We start from the raw sequence: 15,126 nt of genomic DNA, 5'->3' as shown, positions 1-15,126 counted from the left end.
CCCCAATGGGTCAAACGGGACCCTAACACCGAAAATTTTTGTTTTCACTTTCAATGATTAGTCATCATCTGCCTAGCCTTTTCACAACTATGTTAGGGCCGGCTTGGAGCATGGAATACTCCATATAATACACACTTTCAATGATTAGTATTAGCAAATTAGCTAAAGTATTACTTGTTTAATTTAGATATCTTATCGAGTGAGCTGCAGGTTTAGTTACCTAACAAGCCCTAGAGTCAGAGTTCTCTCAAATCCGCCTAACATGGAATTATTACAACGACTGCTACTGAGTAGCAATTCGAGACGCCGACCTTACGTGCTCTCCCAGGCACACAATTTTGACTAAAGTCTAGATTATTTAAACAGTAAATAACAAGATGATCTTAGGTAATATTTTGTCTAGCTGTGATAGTAGTATTAGACAAGAGTACTCTAGAAATTTTAAGCTGATGATGTAGGCAAAAGCTATTTACACATTCATGATGTAGGTTTGTACATTATGTACTCATGATGCGTGACATAGTAACTAGGATACAAGAAGTATAGTAAACAATTCACTTTTTTTTACTTTCAACACACAAAGCATTTTTTCTTTAGATTTTTGAATATATCATCCGCATGAGCTTATAGCATTTTTGATTTGATGAATTATTTTAAAATTCTCTTAATGACTTTATGATTTTACTTGACACTTATCTACATTTATTTAGTTCCTCAGTTTTAAGTCAATTGAATAATATATCTACTGTGTGAGTTTGTGTGTCCGTCATTATTTAGTATTTTAGTGAAAGCATTGAATGGATTGCGTTTGTTAATGCGTCGTTCCAAATAAACTTTGATTTGAAAACAAAGTGTTTTATTTGTAAGGCTTCAACTTGCTGTCGAGTGTCGCCATATTAAAATTGCTATCAAACGATCATTGGCTTTTACACGAATATTTGAAGACATTACTCTTGAAATCGCTAAACTATTATATTTTTAAAGACTTTTACGCTCTATGTTGAAACCTTGTTAAATATTGTTTATCTCAAACAGACAATGTCTGCACAAATTAAAATGGAACCTTGGGCCATAAGAAGTAACTAGGCATTCACCTTGCAAATTAAAATGTTGCTTCATTTGAAACAAGTTTCAAAAGAAAGTACTTTGTAATTGTTGTGTGAGGAAGTCGTTAAAACATTATTAGCGTAATGTCAATGAAAAACGGATTTTAATGGAAAAAATAACATGTTAAACGTGCTAGTTCAAATAATAACATATTATTTGTTTATCTAGATTGTGACTGATACTCTGTCGGATGCAACAGATATTATCTAATATTATGCGACAAATATTATTGTTGAATTATTAGCTTTTATACTATAGAGTAATTGGGGATTGTTCAGTATGATTCCTGCGATTAAAAGTCGCACAAAATAATACCAAAAGAGTACATTGAAAAATAATTTATTCTCCATGATTAGCGGTTTTACTCTTGTTATATATTTAGAAAATTTTCAACAATATTTGTATATTTTATATTAAGAAACGTTATATAATATAATCATTGCTGGATTGTATTTTTGGCATATCACTGCAAGACTCTGCTGTACATTCTGTAGGACAGTCACAAAATATATAAATATCATAAGGAATAGTTGACGATAACAGACAGTTGACGTGGCGTGAGGGTCGGCATCCCGCGAGCCCGCGATACGCCAGCACAGTGACCGCGCAACAATTACAACAAGTACAGTAACAACTCTTATACCTCACTTTAAGTTGAACAATATAAAATGCATTACTCTAAGAGTTTACCCTAAAAATACATCAAAATGGAAAATGATTGAAACAAACAGAAATTATTTACAAGTTCTAATACCCACAGAATGCTTAATTAAACAGGTTCATTCGATTCACTACTACGAACGATTAGAACAGATCGTTTCAGTATACTCCTTATCGCCTACCACTAGAGACAGTACGAAATTAAATTGTCGCTAAATTCAAATCTAGTCTATCACAGCTTACTTAGAAGTACAAGCGGCATCGGCGGCGACGCCCGAGCTATCGAACGGTCCCTTCACACTATGCTAACCTTACAATATTATTGACATTGGAAACGATCCGGCAAGATATGTTCCGATTCACGAACACTATCAGACGTAGGAAGGCGATCCGCCGCCGAAATCACAGAGTTGCACGTCGGGCAGACGCTGCCGCGCGAGAGGGCGGCCGGAGACGGCGTAGATCTTGTACACGCGCGTCAGCAGCCGGTACTACAAGCGGCGGTCCGGCGGCGGCCCGCCCTCGCCCAGCGGCGCCTTCGTCAGCTCCACCGCCAGCAGCACCCGCGCCGCGCAGTGCGCCGCCGCGCCGCGCAGCTCCGGCGAGCTCGCGCTAGCCGGGAGAGTGACCCGCCGCCGGCCCCGCTCGAACGCCACCGCGCCGCGCCCCAGCAGCGGCTCGCTGGACGGCTTGGGCTCGTCGCAGCGCGAGCGCCGCGCGCCCTTGGACGTGGTCGGCGACGGCGAGCCCGGCGGCGACGGCGGCCCCGGCGACGGCAGCCCCGGCGTCGCCTCCGCCTCCGTCTGCAGCGGCTTGATCATCGCCAGCAGCCGCGGCGGGCCCTTCTCGATCATGTTGATGTGTATCCCCTCCGGGATCGGCGAGTTCCGCCGCGAGTTCACCGACCGCTCCGTCGGCGTGTAGTACACGGAGATCTTGCTCTCCTCATCAAATATTGGGCTCGGAAGGTTGGATAGCTTCTCGATCTTCGTCTTGAGGTACATGTCGATGACCTCTACGTCGGGGTCGAAGGCCATGGAGTCGCTCCGGCCGCAGGAGCCGCTCCGGCAGTTCTCGAAGTACAAGCTCGGCAGGTTCTCCAGCACCTTGTTGAGTGTCTGCTGCTGATACTTGTACGACTCTCGGAGCCGCAGCACCTGGTGCGCACTGAACTTACGGATTTTGTTTCTTTGGAACACGTAGTTCTCTCGCACCCAATTGAGTTGGCTCGTGGAGTACTCGCGTACCCGCTTCACCTGTGCGATCAATTCAATTCAAATTAGTTGATTCCATTATTGTTCACTTCTATACCGGACACTGATGTATTATTAACATAATGAAAATGTATAAAATATAAATTAATACCTGATCATAATACTGGTCTCTCATGGCACTCAAATGGTTGCTACCGATGTCTCTAATATTTCGTAAATGGCTTGCTTGTGTAGAGTAACTGTTCTGTATCCAGTCCATTTGTTGCGTACAGTTCTCTTTAATGCGATGAACCTGTAAGAACATTAACAGATTAGAGCTGGAACTCATTAGTCACGTGTCGCGACATAGCTAATTAGTATAATAAACTCACTTGAACTGCGTAATTTTCTCGTAGTTTCTCTAGTTGTTGTCTCTTGTATTGCTCGATGTTGTCTAACATGCTAAATATCTGTCTGGAGCGCGGCGCGTCGCGTCTCACGCACGTGCAGCAGCTGCAACACGTCTCCATCAGACGGAATCTGAAAACGAACACAACGCCTCGTTACTATGACATACACAAACACACACAGTCTGACAAACTTCATATCTCAGTAGATGTAATAACTAACCTGAAGAATATATAGCGCAGGAACTGAATAAATAACGTAAGTCCTAAGAAGGCCGCAGCGCAGATGGCGCCGCACAGTAAACTGTACATTTTAATCTCGAACATAGTCATGGGATCTATGTTGAGCACGACCTCCGCGGTCAGGTTTGCTGAAGGGTTCGATGCAAAGCATAAGTAAGTTCCACAGTCTTCTCTATGTATATCTCCTATAAACAGTGACCCGTCGTCGAGCACTCTCACTCTCGATTTGGAGTTATCGATGGCGCGGTAATACTGATCGTGGGCGACCCCGTGCTTGTGGAATATATCCGGGATCAGCGGCTCCGGGTTCCAGTGGAACACCATCCTTGTAGGCGTGATCCAGGTTATGGACGGCATCGGGTTACCCGCGAATTTGCACTCTAGTAGAGCATTCTTCTGCAATCTGTACAGGGTTAGCGGACTGCTCGATACCAGCGTTGGTGGTTTACAATTGGTATGGTTCAATATTCTTATCATATCGTTAGGGTAGGTGAGCGGGCAACTCAGGTCCGATTTAATGATGTCTTTCCTCTTGTCGGCCCAGCCGGCGAACCATGCCATCCGACAGTCGCACGCCCACGGGTTGTTGGCCAGCTTCAGTGATTGCAGGTTGTTTAACATAGTTAGAGATTTAGGCAGGGATAGTAGCGCGTTTGAACTCAGGTCCAGTTCCGTGATGCTTGGCGTGTCTTGGAATACAAATGTTTCTATTTCTCGTAAAAATTCGTTATTTCTTATGTATAATTGCTGTAGAGTACTTAAGCCTTTGAAGTTAGTATTTTGTATAACTGCTAGTTCAGTGTGATCGAGGTAGATCGTTTTAAGATTTTCGTTATGCTGGAACAGCATCGGCGGCAGAGTCCGCAGCCGGTTGCCGCCCATGCTTAGCCACCGCAAGTTCTTCAGATTCTTATAAGCATCTTGTGATATGTTCTGGAACTGGTTGGAACTTAGATTCAGCTCTCTCAGTTGTTCGAAGTTATCGAATAAAGACTTGGGTATGTAGTCTAGTTTGTTGCTAGAGATGTCCAGTGTCTCCAATTCCTTCAGGTTGACTAGAGCATTAGACGTAATTTTGACTAGGCTATTATTATTTAGGAACAGTGCTTTCAGTTGTCTATTAGGATTAAAATAGTAATCTAAGAAAGTAGCTATTTGATTATGCGATATATCCAAATATTGGAGTCTGATCATCGGCCCGAAGACCTGGAATGGTATAACGTGAAGCCGGTTGTGAGACACATCTAGGACCTCTAGATTTTCTAAATCGGCGAAGGTGAACCGGGGAATATCGTCGATGAAGTTCCTCGATAGATTGAGAGACTTGAGCCGGGTCAGTCTGGCGAAGAGGCCGTGTTCTGTTCTGGTGATTTCGTTTCTGCTGAGGTCGATGTACTCTAAGTCGTTGAGTCCGTCGAACACGTCTATCTCTAGCTTGTTGAGCTTGGAGCTGGTCCAGGAGACGCGCGTGAGGTGCGCGCCGAAGGGCGAGAAGTAGTTGCGGCCGAGGCGCTGCAGCGGCGCGGCGGCGCCGTGGCACGACACGCGGCTGCTGTCGCACGCGCAGCCCGAGGGGCACTGCTGCGCCTCCACTGCTGTGCAAATTATTGCCAGCGCCAATATTTTGTGCAGCCGCTGCATTATATTACAACCCTCATAGTCTTATTTACTGTAACAATAGAAAATTGTTTGCTTAGTCGTCGCTGTGTTGCCTATTGTGCCACTGTGTTTATTGTGTCCTCGCCATTCTACTGGCACATACACCTGAATGAATGTTTTATTATAATGAGCATTTACTTGACTGCAACTCGATTCTGTTATAAATTGCTTATGTATTATGTAGTCCTAGCATGGAAACATAGAAATAACTATCCTCAAAACATTATTGTTCGTCACCATTTGATAAACGAATAAGTGAATGGTTTGTGTGCAATGAATACGTATTTCACAGTGCTATCACATTAGCAGACTCCGGTGTTGATACTGTTACATTGCATGTTAGTGTAATAAATAGTTGACCGCCTAGACCTAGTTTTCAAGGTTTCAAACCGTAATCAACTTACTGTAAAGGTAAAACTAGAACGCTTCCTTAAATTATTTATACTTAATTACTGTGGAAATATTCATTGTGTTTTGCTCCTACCGTGTAATGTTTCAGTGACATAGTCACACAATATTTGATAAGTAAATTGAAGTTAATCTACTAATGTTGTCGAGTGGTAACTATGAAGTGGAGCAGAGCTCGTACCTATGCAGGTTAACATTATAAAAACACTAGCGAGCGTGCACGGTTCATTAGTATATCGTTATTTCCACAGGCATAATACCTTTATATCGCAATTGAACATAATGTTATTGCACCGCGTGCATTGTGTTCGTCTTTTACACTTAATTCCTCTACGTACGTGACTCCATACGTTTATCTGCCGACGAATGCCGTGGATACCCTACACCGACTCAACTGTACCATATTACGGGGCACTTGTAACTAAAACTCACACATAATACGACCATTGACACGTTTACTGTAATAAAACACATAATTCACCTAACACTCGTCCACATTTTACTCCAACTTGCATAATCCACGTTATTTTATGTTGACAACAGATGCGATGAAGCCAGCCATGCTCGAACGAACGGCTCGTACCTTCACCTGTTTAACTTCAACTCCATTGCACATTCACAAATTACACTTTTCCAAACATTTGTAAACAAATTAATATAGGAATTTCACAATTAAAACGAATAAGCTCTGCGCTTAGTGATAAAAGAAATACACTGTCACTACGACGGGGGCCGAGGAGCACTGAAAAGAAGTAAATGGCGGCGCTGCGAGTTGCGCGCCGCGCGGTCCTTGTCGCGCGCGTGCCCGCCGCGCATGCTCCTCTCGCTCGCGCGCTGGCCCAGTCAGCTGTGGGGTGCGGAGACTGCCGAGCGCGGCCGAACGTAGGCGAAAGTGCTTTCGGAAGCGCGCCGTGTGTCCGAACACCGACGCATTCTTGCGAGTATTTCTTGGCTCAGAGGGGACAAGTCTATTTATTAGGGATCCGTCGACGACTTGTAAAAAACGTTCGCTCATTCTTTTTACACCTGCATTCGTTTTAAACTGTAGGTTTTTCTACGCTATTTGTTGTAGAATTTTAAAATGGTTTTATGAAATAAAAGTACGTAGGTAGATGTGTAGGTATATCGTGGGTTAAGAACTAGAGTAGCGTAAGGCCAAAATGGCAACTTCTCAGGAGAGCCCGAAAACAACTCAAATTTACCTATTGTTATCTTATAGCCCTTTTTGTGGCAAAATCTATAGTAGTTAGATATCTGATTTTTACTGATAATAAAACTTTATTTATCGACTACAGAATAATGTAACTTTTTGGTCAATTAAAATACGGTTTCATTTTAATAAAATTTATTTTTCAAAAACTGGTTGACATACGTCATTTTGGCTGTTACATAAATTAGTGCCATAGTAGCGTATCCCACCCTTGCGTTTTTTTGGCAGGAAGAAAAATTACGGAAGCTTACGAAACAAGGACCCATAAGCAGTAGCGGTACTTTACGTTTATTTGGCACGAAACAAACTAAGCCTACATAATCAAACTTTCTGCGTTAATAAAACGTATGGCAAGATACGTTATTTAAGCGATTACATTGATGGCATATTTTGGTGTCTTATTCGCTCTGTAAATCGAGTTACGATCGTTGTGCTCGTAATTTTTTTAAAAAATAATGTCAAGATTATTGTAAGTAGAAACACTTCATTTTGGCAATAAACAAATATCTTTTTTTTATATACGTTATTGTTCTACTAAGCAATCAACACACTACATCGTTCCAGTTTTTTGGCACATAAAAATATGGGGATTAAATAAACGAATGGTGAAAAAAAAATTTTTTTGTATTTTTGCCCTTACGCTACTCTAGTTCTTAACCCTCGATATGCTATTGTAGATAAAGGATAAAGAGCCCATCATTTATTAACGTGCAGCCGTTATGAGGGCGCTTAGTGATTAATTAATTACACAGAACACGTATAACAGCGTAGGATGGCTTGGAAAAAAACTGAAATTACGAAATTGTCAAGTTCAAAGGTCAAATAACGTACAACCGTGGTCCTACACCATAGCAATAACGTTCATACTTCACACGGCGGCGGTTTTTATGTCGTTTTTTGTGAGTCATTCATTGTAAACTGTAACCCAGACGCGCGGCCACAATTTGGGCAGTGTTGCTTGCCAAAATACCAATATTCTACTATAACCTTTACACCAAAGTAACAAAGGTTATAATGCCATGAACTGGTCAGTTCCTCAACAGATTCTTGACGCCCAAATACGACGTAACGGTCATTACTTTTACAATGACGCGGATGGTGGTCATAGATTAAAGTGTGGCATTTATTACGAAACCTTACTGATAAACTTACATTATTATAAATGTAAGCGGAAACCCTATTAAATCAAACAAAATAAAGTAATTAGCTAATAAGCAAAGGCTTTGATTGTGTCGTGATTTTAATTAAATTATCGCTGGGAAAGTCTAGGTAGGTACCTAGGTGCCGTTTATTTCTTGGAAGTTTTGTACTACGTGAATATTTTTTTTGCTGTAGTTAGCAAGGGCATTAGGTGTTAGGCCCTCTAAACTGGATTGGTACTTAGATAAGGCCGTGATAACGCAGATAACCCGGTTACATTGAGACTTTATCTCGAATGTTAGTCAACGTTTTTTGGTTAAACTGTTGAACTCGGGAAGGAAATCATTGTTATAAAAAATCTGTTTTATTATTCTAAGTATGAGTAAATTATGATGATAATTCTATACAGTAATTATTGTTGAATTTACTATATGTATAAGAAGTTTGATTAATTTCCTTTGTCATTCGTCTCAGAAGTATATTTTATGACAATTTGATACTCTTTGTAACATAAACTAGTTCTCACGGTCACGACGGCAGGGGCTATTGCAAAAATATCAAGATGTTATCAAATGCTAAATATTAAACAGAAAACTGGTTCCGTCACATCTTTATACTGAGATGCTTGTTTACACAAGATTGTATAAGAGGGCAATAATCGACAGACATTAATAAAACCTGGTTTTGCTTATGAGACATCAGTAAAATTAGCTAATGCATTTATGAAATGTGTTACCCTTATAAAAATAGGTATAATTTCTGCAGTAACTTAAAAAAAAAACGAGAGATGGATTGTGTGAAAGAACGATATGGCTAGAAAGAACGTTACTGAGATGACGGCAGATAGAAGATTTGAAAAAAAAAACATGCTGCGACCCCGAATAAAATTGGTATTAAAGCAGGTTGTGATGATTTCTTTACTAACTATTGTCGTCTGTTTTACTCTCGTTTCGTAATATTTTCCGGCACAAGGATAACAAATTATCCTCGTGTTAATTTTACCAACACTGATCATTACTCATTCCGTACCGTTTTTGTGGAATACTAACAAAATGCCATCCATCTTCACAAGTTTCCTTTTATTTTATAGATACGTAATTAGTTAACAAGTTTGTAATTTCGTATTGTATAGGTATTGGGTTATTGACGGATTTCCATAAAAGGAAGAAGGCCTAAAAAGGCTTGAAACCAGTTAGAATTTATTTTACTTACATACAATACATAACATATTTATTGGATATGAAAGTCAGTCCATAACTAAAAACACTTCACAATGGGTGGTCTTATCGCAGAAAACGATCTCTCATAGATATTATAGGCACAGTTACAGACAACTTTTCTATGGATTGAAAAAGAAAGGAAAGAATATAAGGCGTTCTAGTGTGGTTTTTATTTCTACATACAAGTAAGCCGCCAGTCCTTGAGAATTAGCTTCTTTCTAATTTAATTTAGGTATTTCACATGTATCAACAGTTTAATAACAGTCTCATGACACGTCAACTTTGTCTATGGTGGGAGAACGCACCTGCTATGGGTTCGATAGCAGATGTTCAATGTTCGGTGTGACCTCTAGCTCTAATATTAAATAGGCCAGCTGCTTGTTTAACATTTAAAGAAAAACTACCACTACTATGTAAAGTATGCAAAGATAGATCAATTTTAACAATGTTTTTGCAAAACTTGTCGCTCCATGTGAAGTACATGCTAGTACTCGGCTGCAGTTGGTTGATCTTGACGTAGCGGGGAAAAGGCTAGGCAGACCATGATGGTGAAAGTATATACTTCGATAGGCCATTTCGACGAGATAAAAACATTGCTAGTTAATTTTATTAAAGAAGATACTCTTCATAGAACATTCTACAGTCACGAATGAAGAGAACATCGGTTTCATCATGTTTATAACGTCTTAAGTGTTATAATCGGCCTTATAATTGAAGATTTAATAGAGTATTGTGATGCGAGGGATCTGTTTGTTTACGAGCACGTCAAACACCGCTCATTGTGTCGCTAGAATTGACGCACCGAATGAACTTCTCCCATTTGAGACCAGTAAACACGAAAATGATTTCTCAATTGATGCTTCATATCGCAAATATCGGAGCAACGCAAATATATTTGTAGCTGAAACAGCAGATTTGCTCACTTTATAAAATGGACGCATTTTATGTTATAAGATTCTATTTAAAATGGCCTGAAGAGACAACATTCCATGAAGTGAACAAATCTACTATAGGTATGGCTACGACAAATAGGTACATTTCTCAGGAAGAACTGGATTCCAATTATCTAGGAATAGCCTTAAAGCCTCAGGTCGCAACTGACAGTGACAAATGGAACTAGACCCTTATTGCTGCAACAGGAAATAAAATAAAAGCTCAATGCGGTTACCTGGTTGGTGCAACCAATTAAAAAGAAGAAATTAGATGTCTTGCTACTATTCTTGCTTCTTTTTTCTAAAAACTACGTAGGAAGTCATTTGCTTTAAGTTGTCTTCAAAGAACGGACATTTCAATCGTCGAATCTATTAGACAACTTTGTAAAAAATCTATAGAAGCTACGTAGCTAGCGGCGGGATGTCAAATATTTTCGGCTAGACTGTTTTATTCTTGGCTTGGAGAAAAATGTCTTACATAGAACTATCCTATGTTACTCAGGAAATACTTATTTGATTTGTATAACATGTATTACAACATTCATAGGAAATACCTTCGTGATAGAATGTGTAATTCCCATATTACTGATAATCTGATTAACAACCGATAAAACATAAAAAGAGTTATAGGCAAGTAATCTAAGCGACGTTGCTTTATATGAGAAAATATCCATGATCCGTTTATTGGCGGTAATATCGCCATGGTTCACGATAAAGTTAATGTGCAGCTATAAAGGTTGTGGACATAAAACGAACGCTTCAGCTCGGAACTCGATGCGTTTATAAGTGGAGCATGTCTCTTCCGATAATATCCGACCTATCTAGACTTGGAGTAATACAGGTTATAACTTCAAAATCATCTTGAAGACGTGAGGCTGCTTAGATATTCAATCTTGCCTTTGAATATTGGTGACCTAAAATGTGTAGGTGGCGTGGCTTCATTATATTTGGCTTAGATTCGAAAATGATAGGTCTCGTATAACAAGTTCAGAAATACCGATAAACTCCACTTAGCTAAGCTTGCGTCACGGCTGTAATCCTATCTAATCCTCATACTATTCCCGAGCGAGGTACAAGGCTATCATGACATTTGTCCAACAGCCAACACCCTCTACTTAACAGGATTCCCTAGTTTAAAACTGATATAATCGCTTCACTGGCCCTTCTATCGTGTAATCCACACGTTTTAATTGGCATTCCCATTCATGGCCTCGTATTAACCATAATAGCAAAACTTCTACTTACGTAACGAGGCGTAACAATTAAACCACGGTTACATGTTGAAACTATTTCGCCTCCTAATTATGTGGTATGTGGTCTTTGCCCATTTTTTTATAACCGTACAAGTTTGAATTATTTGTGTGATTAATGAAAATAGGTAGAGTGTTCAAGTTTAGGGTTGAAGAATGTTGCACTACGATCTTTAATTTTTGCAAAAATTGTGTCAATATTCCATGTGATTACTACCTTACGGGCGTCAGAAACAGTAGGCCCTAAGCTTGAAAAGACTGCGTACAAATCGGGTATAGTATTTCTCAGGCATGTTTTTGAATAATGGTGCTATCCTGGACTATTGCCAAGCGTGATTAGTCTAAAAATCTTATTGTATATTCATGAGTATACGCACAATACTAGCATGATGACTAGCGATTATTGTAAATCTTCCAACATTAAAGAAAAGACTTGCACTCTCAAAGCCTGCATTGTAAATTACCTTTGATTGGCCTTGAGAACCGCAGTAAGGAGTTCAGACTGCACGCTTCAAATCACAGTTGTTCCGCAAATGGCCATTAGGTAATCGCGTATCAGAAACCTACCTACTTTTATTTGCTTAAGCCCGACTTAGCTTGCTTGCTTCATTATCACTGTGTGCGAAAGATTTACTTTGAGGAATATGCGTCATCATTCTGTGTTTATCACTTCAAGATAGGGGAGTACTTTAGGTTTGTGCGCACTGAATATTGTGTAATTTCCTACAAGTATTATGGAAATAACGAACAATAAGATCTTGGCGAATACGAGGTTATACCCAGTTACGTAAGCGTAGTTACGAATTTCAGACAAAAACAACCCCAGATAAATTCAATTGGTAAGAATGGAAGCTATTACACTCGTCTGCTCGGATGTCAACAGATAAGTGCCAGTTACCAAATAAATAACCGCTGTAGACCACTGCCTTCCGGCCTTCATGTCCTTTGATTTCGAGGTTAAATATTCTAGAAAAAATCTATCAGCGTTTATTCAAATTCCCCTCAAGAACAGTCATTCATTACTCTGTAATAAATATTGATGGCTTTGTTTATGACGTAGATTTTTGTTGTACCGCTATGGAAATTATGTGAAAATTGCCAGTTTTACGTTCTCATAAACTTAGGAACTTCAATTATTATACTGTACTGAACACTCCTAACCGCAGTATTGGCAGTACTAAAACTAGTGTAATGAACAATCTTCCTTGTCGTTCAGACATGCAAATTACATTACCATTTTGCCGCAATATTATGTCGCATTGTATGAACAAAGTCCTCAGCGTAATAATCTTAGCGTTGATGCACATTCATTATTTGGTGTGCAAGATACGTGCGTAGCCATCGCGTGGGAGAGACGTTGCCAACCGAATGTACAACTCGCCTACAAGTTTCGCTAATAATTTATAGGCAAACACCTTTTAATTTGTGAATCATAATGTCGCGTCGGTATTAACGTTAGTAAGATGAATAAAATGGTGTCAGTTCGTACAAAGTGTCAGATAGTGTTGTAATGAGCGGCGCGTGTAGCCGGTTCTCTTATCAAATCACACTAACTACTGGCGTGTTTTTGACGATCGACAGGAACTCGAAATTGAGCGAATTATTTAGGCCCCTCGCTAGATTGTAATTTAAGTGACTGTTTTGGCAGTCATTGAGATCATTGTGAAGGAGATCGTCTGGAAATGTTCCACGTGATCTACGCAGATTGGATTTCTTGACACGTCAAATAGAAACATTACTTTTTCTCTGAAACCATTTTTCTGTATTTTTCCAGTCTTCTAAGCCACTTACAGGTCATTATCACATTATGTTCCGCACAGACTGTTCAGCCGTATTCGCCCTTACGCAATCCATTGAAGACCTACTTCAAACATAGTTAGCAAAGCGCCGGAGCCAACAGTTCATTGTGTTACATTATACTTGTCATTACGAGACTCATAAAGAGCTCGTATTTACAATGAATACATACTGAACGTTAAATAATACATTGTGTTCGACATTATATTATGTGGCGGACATGCATACCTGATTATCATACCAACAAACTTCAGTCGTTAAAGTTGAAACATTGTGTCACAAGCTACAAAATCCACGTCATGCAGCAAAATGTTTATTTCTTCCCAATAAGTAGTTTACACAGCAAAGGCAATAACAACATAAGTGCTTTACCACATCACTAGACGTTCCTTTACACGTGTTTATGAATAAGAAAGCTTGTTAATATGGAACAAAATATTAACATGTGTTTAAATCACGTGCCAAGAAACGGGAGAATTTAATGTTCAATGTTATGAACGTAACAGACCCTGTAGAAAGAGCATTAATTAGTCAGCTGAACCAAGAATGACAGTGACCAATCTGCCCCGATATTAAGAGAGTTTCCTTATGAAAGTCCCAAGTCTATGATCATCGAATGATATTGCCATCATCATCCACAGGGTTTCAAATGGTCCTTGCTACGTAGCCTGTGTTTGACAAATGAAGTTCATATGTAAGGGAAATTAAAATAATATGCGGCCCTGTCACGACATAGCGCCATTTGCAAAAGTAACTTTTATAACTTCTTACCATAATATTTCTCAATATTTCTACTTTTTATATCGACGATACAAATGAATGTTATGTTTTTTTCTTTGTAGACTACAAGAACACGAGACGGCAGTATAAGTTTCAGAGTATTATTACACGGTAGGCAGGAAGTCCACAAGAACGATTCAGTTTCGTCTCATTTGACTCAGTCACTCTAAAATATTCTTCCTTCGTAGGTACCTATATAGATCTGCGAACGTCTTGAATATAAAATGCCCGAATATTCATCTTGTAATAAAAAGTATTCGGTTAGAGACACGCTAGATAGGTACTCCGAATTCTATTTGTAGAAGCGCTATAGTAAATCAATTTGAACAGTGAATCCACAGAGGATATGGAAACGGCCTCGTAACCGCTGAGTGAATGGACTGAGAGTTAGACAAAACAAACATACACCGACTGAAGTCTGATATTCGGATGACGACCAAATAATATTCGAGAGGGCATTGAATTCGCTGGATTAATACATTTCTGCTGTCTAACGCAATTTGCCTTTATATTTACTTGATGCGACATTAGTACTGTATTGTTTGTTAATACTAACCATATGTTTGTCTATCTATTAATGTATTTCAATGGCGGCGAAATTGTACCAAGCATTCATAGAATGTCAGGAGTCAGGAGTATTTATGTGATTACTCGGCTGATGTATGCCTTATGAATATGTCTGATACATTACTTAGTAGATTGCTTATGTTCTACAGCGACAGCTGAATTAGTACGTATAGCCCATTAATATTATAATTCTTGATAGACGACACAACTATATTAGGATTTGCCATTACTTTTAGGATATAGACGTCAGTGTTTTGGCAACATTTACATTTTATCGCGCGTAAACTGTTTATAAGGATTGCCACTTTAATTGACCGAGTGTTTACTCACAGCGATAATTATTATTATCACCAACAATTATATTAGCTGAGATTTTCCTGCTTTTTTTAACACTACCTCCATAATGTGGGAAAATACTCGGTTTATGTACAAGGAAACGAGATTTTTAATTTTTCTTCACGTATTCAATGCTTGGTGTAGTTAAAATACTTTCTTATTATGATTTTCTTGAATTTACTACCACTATTTTTGTTGACACATGTACACATGTACA

The 15,126-nt window shown here is 39.3% G+C and overlaps 2 protein-coding genes across 6 annotated transcripts in view; one reads left to right on the top strand and one right to left on the bottom strand.

Annotated features, from left to right (window-relative positions):
* The window catches only part of LOC110373931 (cytokine-like nuclear factor N-PAC), a 52,594-nt gene that overhangs the window by 16,036 nt on the left and 21,432 nt on the right, over nt 1-15,126 (top strand). The window lies entirely within an intron of this gene.
* Nucleotides 1,431-6,593, bottom strand: LOC126054803 (leucine-rich repeat and immunoglobulin-like domain-containing nogo receptor-interacting protein 3). Of its 3 annotated transcripts, none has more exons than XM_049841543.2 (5): nt 6,159-6,593; nt 3,591-5,279; nt 3,353-3,500; nt 3,133-3,273; nt 1,431-3,023 (listed from the first exon to the last, which is right to left on the bottom strand). In XM_049841543.2, exons 2-5 carry the CDS (start codon nt 5,249-5,251, stop codon nt 2,259-2,261), a joined length of 2,715 nt encoding a protein of 904 aa, XP_049697500.1. In that variant the 5' UTR covers nt 5,252-5,279; nt 6,159-6,593; the 3' UTR covers nt 1,431-2,258. The 3 variants fall into 3 exon arrangements, with proteins under 3 accessions (XP_049697500.1, XP_049697501.1, XP_049697502.1); XM_049841544.2 differs by having other exon boundaries at nt 6,261-6,593; XM_049841545.2 differs by lacking the exon at nt 6,159-6,593 and adding an exon at nt 6,016-6,142.

The sequence above is a fragment of the Helicoverpa armigera genome, chromosome 19 (genome assembly GCF_030705265.1).
Source record: "Helicoverpa armigera isolate CAAS_96S chromosome 19, ASM3070526v1, whole genome shotgun sequence".
Lineage (NCBI taxonomy): Eukaryota > Metazoa > Arthropoda > Insecta > Lepidoptera > Noctuidae > Helicoverpa > Helicoverpa armigera.
This window is presented reverse-complemented; position numbering and strand designations above follow the sequence as displayed.

What these genes read in the sequence shown, in the direction of transcription:
- LOC126054803 (XM_049841543.2), bottom strand. Translation starts at nt 5,251, where the DNA reads ATGCAGCGGCTGCACAAAATATTGGCGCTGGCAATAATTTGCACAGCA. An exon ending in GAGAAAATTACGCAGTTCAA is followed by an intron (nt 3,274 to 3,352) that starts GTGAGTTTATTA and finishes ATGTTCTTACAG; the next exon opens with GTTCATCGCATTAAAGAGAA. An exon ending in GAGACCAGTATTATGATCAG is followed by an intron (nt 3,024 to 3,132) that starts GTATTAATTTAT and finishes TTGATCGCACAG; the next exon opens with GTGAAGCGGGTACGCGAGTA.